This window comes from Pseudocercospora fijiensis (genome assembly GCF_000340215.1).
Source record: "Pseudocercospora fijiensis CIRAD86 unplaced genomic scaffold MYCFIscaffold_1, whole genome shotgun sequence".
Lineage (NCBI taxonomy): Eukaryota > Fungi > Ascomycota > Dothideomycetes > Mycosphaerellales > Mycosphaerellaceae > Pseudocercospora > Pseudocercospora fijiensis.
The window spans coordinates 9,629,690-9,644,000 of record NW_006921532.1 but is presented as its reverse complement, the minus strand read 5'-3'; the positions used below and the strand labels follow the sequence as shown (position 1 = coordinate 9,644,000).

The following is a 14,311-nucleotide window of genomic DNA, read 5'->3' as shown; positions in this document are numbered from 1 at the left end:
GGCACAGGGCTGTCCAGAGCTTGCGTTACTATATCAGGCCGCCCTTCCACGCCCCTTCGACGCTCACGGGTGACGGGCTGGCCGCACAGTGATTTTCGGCTATTCTTAGAATAGTAGAGACCTTTAGCAGGAGGTGTCGCTGTCCACCTCCGACAACAACTTCTGACTGATGGTTCACTACCTGTATCTACTGTATCTACTATACTATATATAGCTAATCGATTGTAATGCCGTAGGTCGTAATGCAATAAGTCTATTACTAAAGGAGGTAGATACAGAAGCGGTATAGTAGCCTTAGCGATAGTAACTACCTTCTCCTATAATATTAAACCTTCTATCGATCGCTCTATAGTATACTAAATAATACCTTCGGAGGCTCTACACTACTAGCAGTATATCTATTATAATATATTACAAGCTCTTAATAATAGTTAAGGTCGTACGAATAATGTAGATAGTATATAATAGTATAGAAGGTAACGTTATTAGATAGAAAATTCGAGTAGAAATCGGGCTTTATAAGGGACTCGGAGGGATAGTAATAAGGCGGCTAGAAGACTCGAAGGCAGGTAGTAGATCGCTCGTCTTCCTATCCTACTAATTTATTAGCGAATCGAGATTATTATAGCCTTCTATAATACCTTCGTAGGTCGCTATCTCCCCTCCCCCTACCTACTACCTAGAGTTATCGATATAGCGACTAGATCTAGTAAATACGCCTCTCTATTATTATCTATACCGCTACTAACTACTCTAGCAAGTTAATTGCGGCTATCTCTATTACCTAGACCTTCGCTATTAATTAAGACCGTAGAAACACTATCTTAGAAGAGCAGTAATATAGCTTACCTATTAAAGCTAGGTAAGCTATCGGCTCGAATAGAGTTAGTTATCTTCTAGCAAATAAATAATATAAAGTATACCTATAAGAAGGGTAATATTACTAACTTCTATCGGCTTATTAGAGGTCGTGTAAATGCGTAGGCTCGTACTAATAGTAAGAAGGAGTTTAGTAGTAATTCTAGCTTCTAGTAGAGCTATAACGTAAAGTTAGTTAAGAGGGTAAAGGAATAGGCCGCTAAAGAGCGCTCTACTAGTATAGTACCTAGTAACGATAACCTCTTATAAGCGAAGGACTTCTTTATTAAACACGCCCTACGTATAAACCCTTAGCTCTTCGATAAGGTAGCGATAAAGGAATAGAAGGAGGCGGCTCGGCGTAAGGAGGTCGTTGTCCGCGATAGTCTAATAGATAGGTTAGGCTCGAAGCGACGTCGGTTAAATAGTAGTAGCTCTTCGTAGGCGACCTCTACTAAACCGGAAGAATCTCCTATGCCTTCTATACCGTCGACGACTTAGCGTATACAACTACGCCGCCGTAAGCGTAACAATAACGCCTCGATTAATAGAGCGTTCTCGAAGCTAAACGAATTGCTAAAGCCGCACTTCGAGAAGATTAAGGAGGGCCTAACTGCCCTTAATTAGCACTATATTCGAGGCCTAACTAATAGTTAGAAGAACGAATTATAGCACCTTAATGCTACTATTATATATACTATTATCTCTCTCTCTCTCTTAACTAGTAACTTACTAATATTAGCTAGACGGTAATAGATATATATCCGGATTGCACTCGAGTGCTATTGTAAGTTATCTACCGTAGGAAGAGCAAGATGCTAATGCTAGAGCTATTCGAGCGCTTACCGAAACTAGGCTTCTTATAGCAGATAGGGTAGTCGGATCGCTACGATTAGGATTAGAATATAGACGATATTAAGGTCCCCGAGGACTTTTTCGACTTAGAGGAGTAGGTAGTAGTTATTATAGTATAGAGTTCGTTTTATAGGATTAGTTAAAGCAAATCCCTACTTATTTATTAGTAATATTGCTCTTTAGTATCGATTTAGCGAACTAGTTGCTCCTGCCGTTGCCTTATTATTCTCTTAATCGCGAGATTATCGCTAGAAATTTAGGAAATAGGAGGAGGGGTAGGGTTAGTAGTATATAACTATTACTTAGTAATAGGTTAACAATATCGCCGAGACATTACGAGAATCGCGCATAGACGCTCTAGTTATCTATTTTCGCTACTTTCTAGATATATACTAATAGCTCGAAATATACTCGCTCCTATAGTGCGAGTACTAAGAATACCGTTAGAATTGTAAAGCTATACTTTAACTTCTCGATATTATCGTCGTTCTTCTATTACTACTACTATTACTATCGCTACCCTCGTCTTCTATCGCCGGCGACGTATACCTATCTCCTTTATCGCCCTTATTACCTTGCTCTAGTCGCGGCGGTCGCTATCCTAGCGGTAGAACTGTCTTAACTAAGGCTCTAATCTCGTTACTAATTTAAGCATTAGTCGCCCTCGAATAGAGATATTCTTCTAATAATAGTAGATCTATACGACCTATAGATACCTAATTACTATAATAGCAGGTATAGTAGTTAGTAAGAAGAACGTACGCTCGATAGATAGATCTAATAGCCTATAAGTCCGCCTTCTACTTAACTAAGTTAATCCGCTATAGATTAGATATCTGTCCGAATATATGCTTTATAGCAACCCTTAACGCCGACATCTCTTAGTCTATCTGCCTCTATAGCGGCGTACGAGGCTAACTATTCTAACCTTTAAAAGCAGATATAATACTATCCGCTACTACGTATACCGAGTCTCCGTAAATAAACACCTTATCGTCTAATCTATACCTATCGAATAACGCATACTAAATCTACTAAATGTTAGATTTATATACTATCCGAGAATCCCTAAAAGAGCTAGGTTTAGGACTATATAGCGACGACAATAGACCGTTAGGAGTAATAATAGCCTAGAATTTAATGCCGTATACTCTCTTATATCCGCTATAGTATAGCTTTTAGTCGTACTTAGGCCTATAGCAAGGACGAAGGGTACTATTAATAAATCTATATACTTTAGCAAGACTAATATCCGGTTCTAGTGCCTCTATATACCTCCGCAAATACTAAGGGGTTAACCGACGAGTATTAAATAATAATCTATCGCTAAAGAAGTCGTCTAAGTGCTTAAGAATAGTATTAAATATAATACTAATCTAGGTCGGCCCTCTGCTAAACTCGTACGCTAGCGACTGCTAAGTAGTACTACTTGCGAGTCGCTATAGAAGCACTAGCAACGCCTCTTCCTTAGTAGGTTCTATATAGTATAGATACTTAATCTAGTCTAATTTAAGCAACCTTATAAGCCTATATAGATCCTACTTTTAGAAGCGAAATCTACGCTTATACTAATCGTTAGTTAGGTCCTACAACCTCGTCCTTTTAAGCCGGTTATAATTGTTAGGATATAGGCTCCTTATTTAATCGCCTTTGTATACCTCGTCGGCCTTGTCGTCTATAATAATATCGACTACCGACTCGAGATAGGCGCTAGCCGCTTGTCCGACAACTACCTAATAGTCTAGCAATAACTGTCTTACTTAAGCGTCTATTAAGCCTACGGTTATAGCGATAACACTACTAGCTAAGGTCTATATTAAAGAGCTAGGTTATATTACTATAGATACGATAACTAAGCAGCTAAGAGGTAGCAAAAGGAGGTTGCTAAACTACTCGGAAGAGCCGTCTCAAATAGGCCTAGTTACCAACCCTGGTGAACACCACTAAATTCTGACACTCGAGATTGCTAAAGGTCTCTAGTGCGCGATACTCGCTTGCGGCACGCACGCACGCATGCGCCTTCGGGTCGAAAAGCGTCCGAACCGAAGGAAGCATCCGGGAAGATGTGGAAGTCCAGAGCCAGGCACTCAAATAAGAAAGCCCAGCCAGGCCAGGCTACACTGCAGGCATGGCAGCCGGCTCTCTTTCCACACACTTCTGTCTTGAGTGACATCAGCTCTGCATTCTGCGCTCCTACGAGAGCAGTCCATTCTCCTTCTCTGTATGCCTCCTGAGTCCTGTCCTGCACATCGAGTTCTTGCTCTTGCTCGTCCACACTCCAGATTGAGGCAACAAGACATGGCAGACATGTCCTGGTCCAAAAGTCCGAGCTTGCTATTTCCGACACCCACCCTGCCGGGATCTGGAAGCTTAACAAGTTGAAGAACGACATGGGGAGCTCCAAAAAGTCTGAAGTCTGGACCAGTGGTGAGCGGTTTATACATAGGTGCGACGCAAAGCCAGAGCATTCGGGGGGTGATTCCTCGCGGCCGCGACAGCTGTGAAGAACACCGCCGAAGAAAGCTCTCATCCCCTTGGGATGTGATGCGGCATCTGAGAGATCAACGGCATTCCTCGAGAACGGCATAGTTACATTCAGTGCCGCAGTAGAAATCGAATATGAGAGGGGTATCTTGATACACACACATTGCACACCACCAACACCATTTCCCTTCTCCTCTCAAGTGGAGGAAGAGAGCGAATTCCGTTTCCAAACCCAAGCGAAGGCGGCCGCAACACTGACTGTGGCAGCAACACCAATGTACAGCGCAGTACGATCCACAGCCTCCTCCTCACTCTTGGGAAATGCCTGTGATGGGAACGTTGCGCACTCTGCCAGATGCACAAAGAATTCTCCGATCGACCGCCAGTTGACTGAAACATGAAGTGGCTTCGCCATCTTCAATTGCTCGCAGTACATGTCAGGTTGCACCTCGGTCCGCTGTACAGCGCGATCTTGGTCCGCTTTGAGTGCCGCGTACACTGAAGGAAGTGCAATAAGCGCAGGATACCGCTTGCGCATCTCTAAAATGTGGGCAAAACTGTCAGGATCGCTGCTGTCGTACGTGTAGCACAGCAGGTCACACGCGTCAAGCTTCGCCTGGTTTTCCAGGATAGCGGGTTCTAGCTCGCCGAGCTCTTCAAGAATCAGGTAGCATTGTTTGCCGCCTTGGAGTTCCACACTGTTTACTGCGGTCTGTGGCTGGATTGTTGGATGATAGGTGGTGCTGAAAGGTCGATTGAGGAAGGCGTTCAGAAGAGCAGATTTGCCGCTTTGCGCTGCGCCTAGCACGTAGCACAAAAAGACGTTGCGTTCGACTCTGCCTGGCTTGTTGCGTCGCTTGCGAGCTTTGGTCGCCTTGAGTGCTGATGTTGTGCCCTTTCCATCTCCTTCAAAACCAAGGTATGCTAGGTATTCTAATGTCGTCTTGGGGCTCTCGAAAGTCGTCATGCTCCATTGCGCAAGCCAGCCTTGAAGCGTGATATACCCAGCCTCGTTGCGCACGGTGCAACTCGGGAAGCCAGAATCTACCCACGACACGGGCATTCCAGGCGTTGGCGCGAACAATGTGGACAGCTCAGAGTCGCTCAAGCCGCCGTCATTGTCCTTATCATGGAGCAGGAAAAGGTCCACGAAGAACCTGTATCCGGCAGGAGACAGCTCGGCTGAAGCCTGCACAAATGTCAGCCTATCATTAAAGTGATCGAGCCAAATCATCAGCTACATACGTAGGCGGGCACATCAAATCTGGGGTGCAGAAAGTTATCTTTCAGAGACAAGCTATCAGAATATTGGAACTTCCTTAGGATGATCCAGATCGTCTCATGTCGGCCCTTCTCCGCAAACATTCGATTGAGCTGGATGAAGCCCTCAACATCGATACCTTCGCTAAGCTTTTCATCATGTAGGCTGCCACCAAACGCAGATTGCGGTGGGTGTATCGAGCGTTTAATGTTGGCCAGGTCGTCATCTGAAAGCTGCTTCTCGAAGCATTTCATTTGAAAAGCTTGGATTTCCTTGTCGTTGAGTATGCCATCCTGATCTCGGTCGCAAAGATAGAACACACGCTTGAGCGCGTCTACCACTGCAGGTTTGAGGTTGTTCTCCTTGGCGTCATATATCGGTGCTATGGGATGTGTGACTGCCTTTTGACACAGAAAGAACACTTCGTTTATGTTGTGGTGTTCCCGTGCGCTCGTCCTTATGCAGGAATCAATCTCTTTGAACTCGGCCATGACCGGTAGCATTTCATCTTCTACGACGCCTGCCGTGTTTGTCCCGGGATTCAGATCACTCTTGTTTGAGCACAGGACTACTGGCACGTTGATGCCGAGTGATCTGAAATATGGCAGCCAGAACAGAGCTACTCGTTCGTAGCTGTAGTGGTCACTGTAGACCAAGAGAATCGCATTGCATTTGCGCAGCTCTTTCCGAAGCACATCTCGATCTTGCGGTACAGCCGATGTGTCGACGACGGTCGTGGTGACATTTTCCGGCGTACCCAGCGTGGGCGGGAGAGTGATCGGGGGAAGAACGCTTTGGATCTTGGACGAAACGAATGTGTCTCGGACCAGCGACGTGATGAGCGAGCTCTTGCCTGTGGCCTCATCGCCGCAAACACAGATCCGAACTGTGGGCGCTGTCAGCACAGCGCGGGCTCGGCGAGAAGATCGTGGCAGCAAGCATACCAGTTGCCATGTTCCATCGCAATAAATAGTACCGGTTCAAGCTCCCTTGATACGCAAGTGAGGTTGACAGATATCACAGATGTATTCACTCATGGCACCGAGCTGCGGCCAAAGTCGCGACTTCGCTTGTGGGAGCTCTCTCGCGTGGCATTCACTGAGCCGCAATAATGGAGACCCCACAATTTGCCGCGAGGCTTCGAATGCAGGTGGCCATGGCCGGCGAGGAAGAGCGGAGCTGGCACTGGCTAGGTAGAATACAGTAGACGTAGTCGTAGGCATCTCTGCACCGATAGAACGCATCCACGCTCTCTCCAACAAGTCGGACCAGAACAACCACCACTTCTCGAGTGCGCTGCCCTCATGATCGCACGCCATCTGTCTCGCATTCTTGCGCCCTGAGCTTGAGCTGGGCCGGCGCTCGCACATGCACCATGTTGTAAGCGACACCTTGACCCTGCAGCTCTGTTCTGTCGAGTACCAGCAGGAAGCAAACATTTCACGTGAAACGCCAGCCCAGGCAGGCAAAAGCAGGGCATGTTGTCACTGACGGTGACCTCTCAGTGTCCTTCCCCCGCCTCCTCGCTATCCAAATGGCAACCTATACACCGGAATGCCAGGCGGAGGTCCTCTGCTGGAGACCAACAACACTCTCGAGCACCCTACAGGTCCCGAATATCAATTGGTCCTGGGCGAGGGTACGTACGTGCTCAAAGATGACTTTCATCTTGCGACGCCGCCTCCACATCCCAGCGATGCACCACAACCGAACAACAATCCTCTCGCAGCCACAACGGGACCTCCGACTACGGGCACCAAGCTTTCAATCGCGGTCCTAGCTCCACGAAATCCTCCGTCCCAGAATCTATTCAGAACAATCACTGCTCAAAGTGCGCGCTCAAATATACCGCCGAGCATCCAAGAAGAAGCACAATCTTCCAGAAGTGATGCTGGATCAACGGGAAATGGCTTCGGCTCTGCGTCCTACTACAGCCAGACTCCAACTTTTGGCGATGGGAATCCGGCATTGGCAGTGCCAGTGAATCCCAAGGCGAAGAAGGATCAAAAGGCCAAGCCGAAGAACAATATTGTCAAGTCCAACTCTTCGTATGTGTCGAGAGTCATACCTCACGAATCACTGCAGAAACGACTCAACGAGCGATCTCCCGAGGGCATGTTCGCATTTGCAAACATCAATCGGGCATTCATGTGGTTGGATCTGTCATCGGACGTCAAGACTGAGAACATGACCAAGGTCCTGTTCACCAAGGCGCATGCTCTGTGCCACGATGTCAATCCTTTCACGAAGTCCAGCAATCACCTTGACCTTGTTCTAGGATTCAACACTAGCGACATCATCTGGTATGAGCCAATGTCGCAAAAGTATGCCAGACTCAACAAGAATGGCATGATCAACTCATCCGCAGTTTCTTCCATCAAGTGGTTACCGAGCAAGGAAAATCTGTTTATCGCAGCACACAAGGATGGCTGCCTAGTCGTATACGACAAGGAAAAGGAAGATGCAGAATTCGTTCCTGAAGAGTCCTCACCAGCAGAAAATGGCGACGGCCATGCCAACGGGAATGGAACACCGAGTCTGAAGTTTCACATCAAAAAGTCGGTGCAATCGCGAAATCAGAGGACCAACCCGGTCGCAGCATGGAAATTGTCCAATATGAAGATCAATGATATTGCCTTCTCTCCTGATGGACAACTGCTGGCCGTAGTTAGTGAAGATGGTTGCTTGACGATCTTTGATTACATTGAAGAGCGGGTGCTCGACGTATACCGGTCGTACTACGGCGCAATGCTTTGTGTAACATGGTCACCAGACGGGCGGTATGTGTTGTCAGGTGGACAGGACGATCTGGTCAGCATATGGTCCCTGGCAGACCATGCAATTGTCGCACGATGCGTGGGCCATCACTCATGGGTGACGGACGTCAAGTTTGATCCATGGAGATGCGACGAGCGCAACTACCGCTTTGGCAGTGTCGGTGAAGATTGCAGATTGTTGCTGTGGGACTTCTCTGTGGGCATGTTGGGCCGACCAAAGACTTTCCGCCAACGTGGAAGCATTTCAAGCCATGTCCCAGGAGAGCATCGAACGAGCGCCACCAACGTGGGCAGACTCAGGAGCAATTCGAACCTTACACAAGTGCCGACCGCTGATACCGGATCATCTGAAGAGATAGTACACCCGGTTGATTCGAAAGCAAGCACTGCAGTGCTACCGCCAGTGATGTCGAAGCGCATCGACGAGCATCCCTTGTGTTGGCTTGGATTCGAAGCAGATTGCATCCTCACATCCTGCAAAGATGGTGGGTCTTCCCTAAGCTCCAATTCGTATGTTTGGTTGGGATCTCACAGACCCACAAACGTGCTACACATCCTCCAGCATTCGCCAGATGTGCTCATTCCTATTGCGATTTTGTGCGATAGCTAAGCTGACTTTCTGATTCACAGGTCACATCCGCGAATGGACGCGACCTGGAGAGGAAGGGCGATGATAGGAGACGGAATGCAATCCGGTTCGCAGATAGTATGGCATGTGAACAGTCGAGGAGCCTTGCGGCAGCCCCATGGCCGCAATCGGTGTTGGAAGCGTGGGATGATTGATCAATGCCGGGAGCTCGCTTCATCTGAGACCGAGTGTGGATGGACATTTGTCTGTGAAAATGTCTTCATTGCTCCATAGCGACGTGGAAGTGAAGCCGAGTTGAAGTGAGGTCTCTGCCAAGATTACGAGAAGGCTTGCAGAATCGGACGAGTTCTCTCGAACGTCAAGTCTCCGACGCTGTTCCTGGACGCCACATGCATGGCAGCACTTCGGACGGGTACAGCCTTGTTGTGCCTGATGCAGATGCAGGTCGTATCCACTCCACTCCACTCCAGCACGAGTTCTGTGGCGTCATTGATGAATGCTGCTTTGACTTTTTCTTTGACACGAGATAGGCAGAGTGAGCGATAGCGGCGTTTGACGGTGACGAGCCAGAAGCCATTGCCCAGGCTGCAGCACAGCACATTATTATTCTCGATGGCAGCTGCCATTTGTTGCGCACGGGCGAGAGTGCATTGCCATTACCAATACCGCGTTGCCCAGTCCCGCATTGCCGGCATCTTGTCTGCTCATACATGTACCTTAGCCTCATAGCATTATTAGCATGATCATTACCTCTCCAGTCACGGGACAACATCAGCGGTGCTTCTACGGTGCTAGTCGCGAGGAAGCCGGCTGAGAGGCCAGCCAGGACCCATAGAACTAGCATTTTCCGACATATCGCTGTCGTCGCCGTCGCCGTCGCCGCTGCATGGCCAAATAGTCGACGCGCCTCGCCTGCCTACACAGTGCGCAGTGCTGCCGCCGCCAAATTCCTCTAGCCTGGCGCACGTCACCACCACGACCACGATTGTCTCTCACATGGCGCGGGCCTGGAAGGTTTTACTTCCACAGTTTTGGTCCACTTGTGCTCCCTGCCGCCATTGAGAGCACCATCCACGCTGCTAGAGCTACCCAGCCATATTACAGCGCAATCAACAGATACTGCCATACTACGCCCTCCCACCCTCCAAGTCCTCCTCCTCTCACTACGAACCAGATCGCTCCACTGCAATTCGCTTGCCGAATACACCCAGCCATCGCTAGCACGGCACTCGTCTTTGTCAGTTATCACATCGCGCAACATGCCTAGCATGCCTTCTAGAAGTCGCACTAGCAGTAATCCGCGACATCACAACAAGCCATGGCTCGAAATAATTCCCGACAGTCGTTTCATCGTCTTCAACGGCAACGAGCATGAAGCCCAATCGGTAAAGCTCACAGGCATGGTGCGCCTGCACACTCCAGAAGCGATGAGCATATTAAAACCCAAGGTGCGATTAGAAGGCAAGCGCAAGATCAGTTGGTGGTATATGGGCGGCATATCTGCAGGCGAAGTCGTCGACAAAAGAGTATTTTGGAACATCGAGCAGAAGCTAGGGATTGAGAGCGCACACAAAGTCAAGGCTGGCACAATGGAATGGCCATTTGAATTCGAGCTCGCGCCTGCTATGCCCGAGAGTGTCGAAGGCTTGCGAGAAACGTACATTGCATATCACCTCCACGCGAGCGTCTCACGTCCAGGTTGGAATGCGAAAGATGTCACCTGTCAGGAACACATTCGCATCGTTCGCACTTTGGGCCAGGATAGTATGGAGATGACAAGGTCGCGAGTGAACGCCGACATCTGGGCGAACAAGATCTCATATTCGATCAGTATTCCAACCGATGCTATTGTCTTCGGTACCTCGATCACCGCCGACGTAGGACTGTCGCCGATTAAAAAAGGATTGCGATTGGGGAAAATTGAGCTGCGTCTCATGGAAACTGTGGTCAAACGAATACAGGCGACCGAAGTGCCGGATATCAGAGGAGACAGGTCAAAGACGGAAGAATCAGAAGTCGCCAAAGCGGACATGGAGTTTCCGGAACACTCGAGAATAATATACGACGACGAGACGCCGGATAACCCAATGATGGCCGACGAAATGTACAAATTCAAGGCCACATTACCCCTGCCCAAATCCTTGAATGTTTGCAGGCAAGACGTTGATTCGCACAACATCAACATCACACATCGATTCAAGCTGATGATCAACATTCACAACCCGGAAGGTCACATCTCACAGCTCGTCTGTAGGCTGCCCGTAAAGTTATTCATCTCGCCCAACCTGCCGGTCGATGATGCGAATGAAGTGTGCGCCAGCGTGCATGGCGTATCCGATGAGCAACTCAATTCGACGGAGACGGTAGTCGTGGCACCACCGGAGTATGGACGACATCAGCTCGATCAAATCTACAGCGATATCGATCCTAGTGGATTCATGAGCAGAGCGGGAAGTGTGCCAGGAACGCCAGCTGGACTAATGGCCCAGAGCCGAAGAGGATCCCACGAGAATGTATTGTCGCTGAACGGGCTAGCTAATGGCGATCCTGCCGCACTGCACGGCAGTGCAATGCCCAGTCTCTTGCATTCGCGGCTGGCAGACCTCCAGGATTCGAACGGTAATGCTTCCAGATCACAAGATGCTTCTCGCAACCACAGTCCATCAGGTGGCAATAGTCCAGCGCCTGGAATGATGGACGGTAATGATCAGTTCACCTCGCATTCACCAGACAACCACAGATCAACACCACCAGTCCGAAACGGATCGTACTTACCCTCTGCAGGGCAGTCACCGCACGGCAGTGCACACATATCGCGACGCACGTCTGATGACGACCACACCCAAGAGATCCATCAGACAGATTACAACATGGATGACCTTACTCGCGTGCCGTCTTATGGTGCCGCTCTACGTACGCCAGGCGCTATGACGCCTTTTGCGGAAGGCCCACCATCATATCTCGAGGCGACCAGTCGACCGCCGAGCAGACCGCCAAGCCCTATACAAAGACCAGGACAGGCACACATTAGGAGCGGGCATAGCACACCCAATTCGCATGGGTCTGCTTCTACCCTGACCGCGCCACTCGCCTCACTTTCAATGACGTCGCCCCAGCAACAGAGCCACCAGTCGCAAGCCGATGACGAGCACGCGAGATTGCGCATGCTTCGAGCGAGGACGTAGAATGTTCGCGCGTCGAACAATGCGCAAGGAACAAGTGCAATCCACTCCCTACGCTCGCACCTGCGCTCAGCAGGGCGATGGACTAGCGAGAGTCATGTGAATAGCTGCATGTCGCGGAACCGAAATAGTAGTCGCCTGTTTGCCAACATGCGCGACCTTTAAGTACATGTGCGACTCCTGGTTGTACGAACGATGCGATGAGCGAGGGGCCGGATTGCGATCGACTTTTAACAAGTGCTACACTTCATCCGCGAGCAAGCACCCTGATCCGTGGAGAACCGCGAAAGTGCAAAGACCTTGGTTTCAAGGCACGGAAACAAGGTGCATCTGCAGCTCTGAAACCTGTCATCATGCGATACACTCCGGCGGCGAATCATCGCAATCTTTAGCGCTACAACCAGCAGTCGTTCGTTCTAGCCATGCGTGGACTATTGCTGATCTCGATGGAATATTTTCCAATCATGATGCTTAAGCGAGATGCAGACACTCTCATCAGTTGGTGTTTTGCAACAACCTGGCGCTAGTGTGTGGTCGATGGACCCCGTCATGTTTTGAACCCCGGACGATTGGGCTATTTTTCGCAACTCTATTTCCAATAGGCGTTGTTCGGACATGATGATGATGATGGTGTAGCCGCCAAGCGGTATACGGTTTCATGTTTATGTTTGTACATGTAGTATTATACGGTAGATGGGAAGCGCGGTCGGTGGGCGGCAAAAAATACCTTCACTCATTGCCAATGGTAGATCGGGAAGACGATAGAGTTAGAGAAGAATGAATAAGATAGATGAGGATAGTCAATACAGCGTTCAGACTGGCTATAGATCAATTCTGCAGAAGGAGATACGCTTTGAGTAGCGATTTGCGCGCTCTACGCTCTATGCTTCGGACTATGCTCCTGTGCGCGATGTGACGGATATCGCTCGAAGTGAATTGTAGAGCTGTGCATCGAGGCGAATTCCCCGAATGCTGGCCCGAAAAGGCTTGAAGGAATGAAATGAGGACAGGGGAATATTGATTGTTTGTAATTAAGCAGCATCATGTGCAAGTTTGATTCGTAATTTTCAATCAATTTCCATGTCGAGCTGCTTCACCGCTTCGAGACATCTTCCTGGGTATCATCCTATCGCTATCACTATCGCTCAAAGTGTCGAAACATAGTATCTCAGAACAAAGAAATTCAGTAGTTGTTGGGGGTAAAGATCAAGTCCCGTCCCGCAGGGCTCAGTCAGTCACGACGTATTGGCATGGTGATTATATCATGCTCAAAGCCAAACGGAATTCCTCCTGCCATCGTCCCTCCGCCTTTGACGTTCAGAAGTCGAAGGTTCGCGGATCTCAACACGATAATCTTGTTTCTTGCGTTGAGCGTCCTTCTCGTACAAGGATCCTCGTCGTTCGGAAGTTTTGGTGCCGGAGACAAGTTCGGTGTCGTCGTCTTGGAGGACGACGGTTGAGTATCGAAGTGGTTTGTGTCGGGACTTTCGATCTGAGGATTTGCGTTCTGGTTTTGAGGATGCGGGTTCGATGAGGACGTCTTCTTTGCCTCCATCTGGGTAGTAGCGTCGTGCTGAGACGGGATAGCTTCTATCGTAGCTGTGTACGAGTGGTGCTGAGTTCCGGTGTGAGCGTAGTTTTCGATCGAAGGCTTTCAAAAGAAGTCGAGTATGATCGTAGCCGTGGGGAATCTCGACACGGACGAGTTCAGAGTCGCCTTTGGAACAGGAGTAGATGTCGCCGCTTTGGTAGTAGACATGGCAGGCGACATCGGATGCGAGACCGTGGCCCACTTCGCATAGGGAACGACGTTTCTTGTAGACGTCATACGGGTCGTAGCAGTCTCTGCATTGTCGTGCGTGGATCTCGAAGTGATAGAGTGACCAGGCTTCGATTGACGTCAAAGGTCGCGAGCTGCCATTGTTGGAGGAGGGTGCGAATCGGACTGTCTTGGCTGTCGTTGTCGCTGATGGTGGGCTTGATGGAGTTGGTATGTTGTCGGGCTGTACGTGGACCACCACGGGCCGCACAGAGTGTCGCTTCGACGACATGGTGGTGAGTGTGTTGAGAGGTGAACGCTTGAATTGCGCTGACTAAGGATGCGATCGACGGCAAGGCAAGGCAAGCAGCTAATAGCTATAGGGTGGCGCTGGCAGTCGAAGGCGTCGATGTGGATATAGTGGTTGATGATATGTCGCCTTCGGGCAGTGATGCTGCGCAGTATGCGAGTAATGGGGAGGATGTGTTTCGAAGTGTGCTATTGGAGAAGAAGAGGGAAATGGGCAGCGAGGCAAGGCCAGGCACT

At 49.2% G+C, this 14,311-nt stretch overlaps 4 protein-coding genes across 4 annotated transcripts; 2 read left to right on the top strand and 2 right to left on the bottom strand.

Moving 5' to 3' along the window:
* Positions 1-4,393: 4,393 nt before the first annotated feature.
* Positions 4,394-6,616, bottom strand: MYCFIDRAFT_201872 (uncharacterized protein; the record flags this gene model as incomplete). Its single annotated transcript, XM_007923799.1, has 3 exons — positions 4,394-5,386; positions 5,443-6,344; positions 6,607-6,616. The coding sequence occupies 3 exons, from the start codon at positions 6,614-6,616 to the stop codon at positions 4,394-4,396; spliced, it is 1,905 nt and encodes a 634-aa protein (XP_007921990.1).
* A 396-nt stretch (positions 6,617-7,012) lies between these two features.
* On the top strand, positions 7,013-8,909 carry MYCFIDRAFT_185649 (uncharacterized protein; the record flags this gene model as incomplete). Its single annotated transcript, XM_007923798.1, has 2 exons — positions 7,013-8,720; positions 8,866-8,909. 2 exons carry the CDS (start codon positions 7,013-7,015, stop codon positions 8,907-8,909), a joined length of 1,752 nt encoding a protein of 583 aa, XP_007921989.1.
* A 1,222-nt stretch (positions 8,910-10,131) lies between these two features.
* On the top strand, positions 10,132-11,811 carry MYCFIDRAFT_97390 (uncharacterized protein; the record flags this gene model as incomplete). Its single annotated transcript, XM_007923797.1, has 2 exons — positions 10,132-11,524; positions 11,672-11,811. Coding segments are annotated over 2 exons (1,533 nt in total), but the record flags the coding sequence as incomplete, so codon positions are not given.
* Positions 11,812-13,045: 1,234 nt separating this feature from the next.
* Positions 13,046-14,233, bottom strand: MYCFIDRAFT_210049 (uncharacterized protein). Its single transcript, XM_007923796.1, has one exon. It carries the CDS (start codon positions 14,055-14,057, stop codon positions 13,275-13,277), a length of 783 nt encoding a protein of 260 aa, XP_007921987.1. The 5' UTR covers positions 14,058-14,233; the 3' UTR covers positions 13,046-13,274.
* Positions 14,234-14,311: the final 78 nt, after the last annotated feature.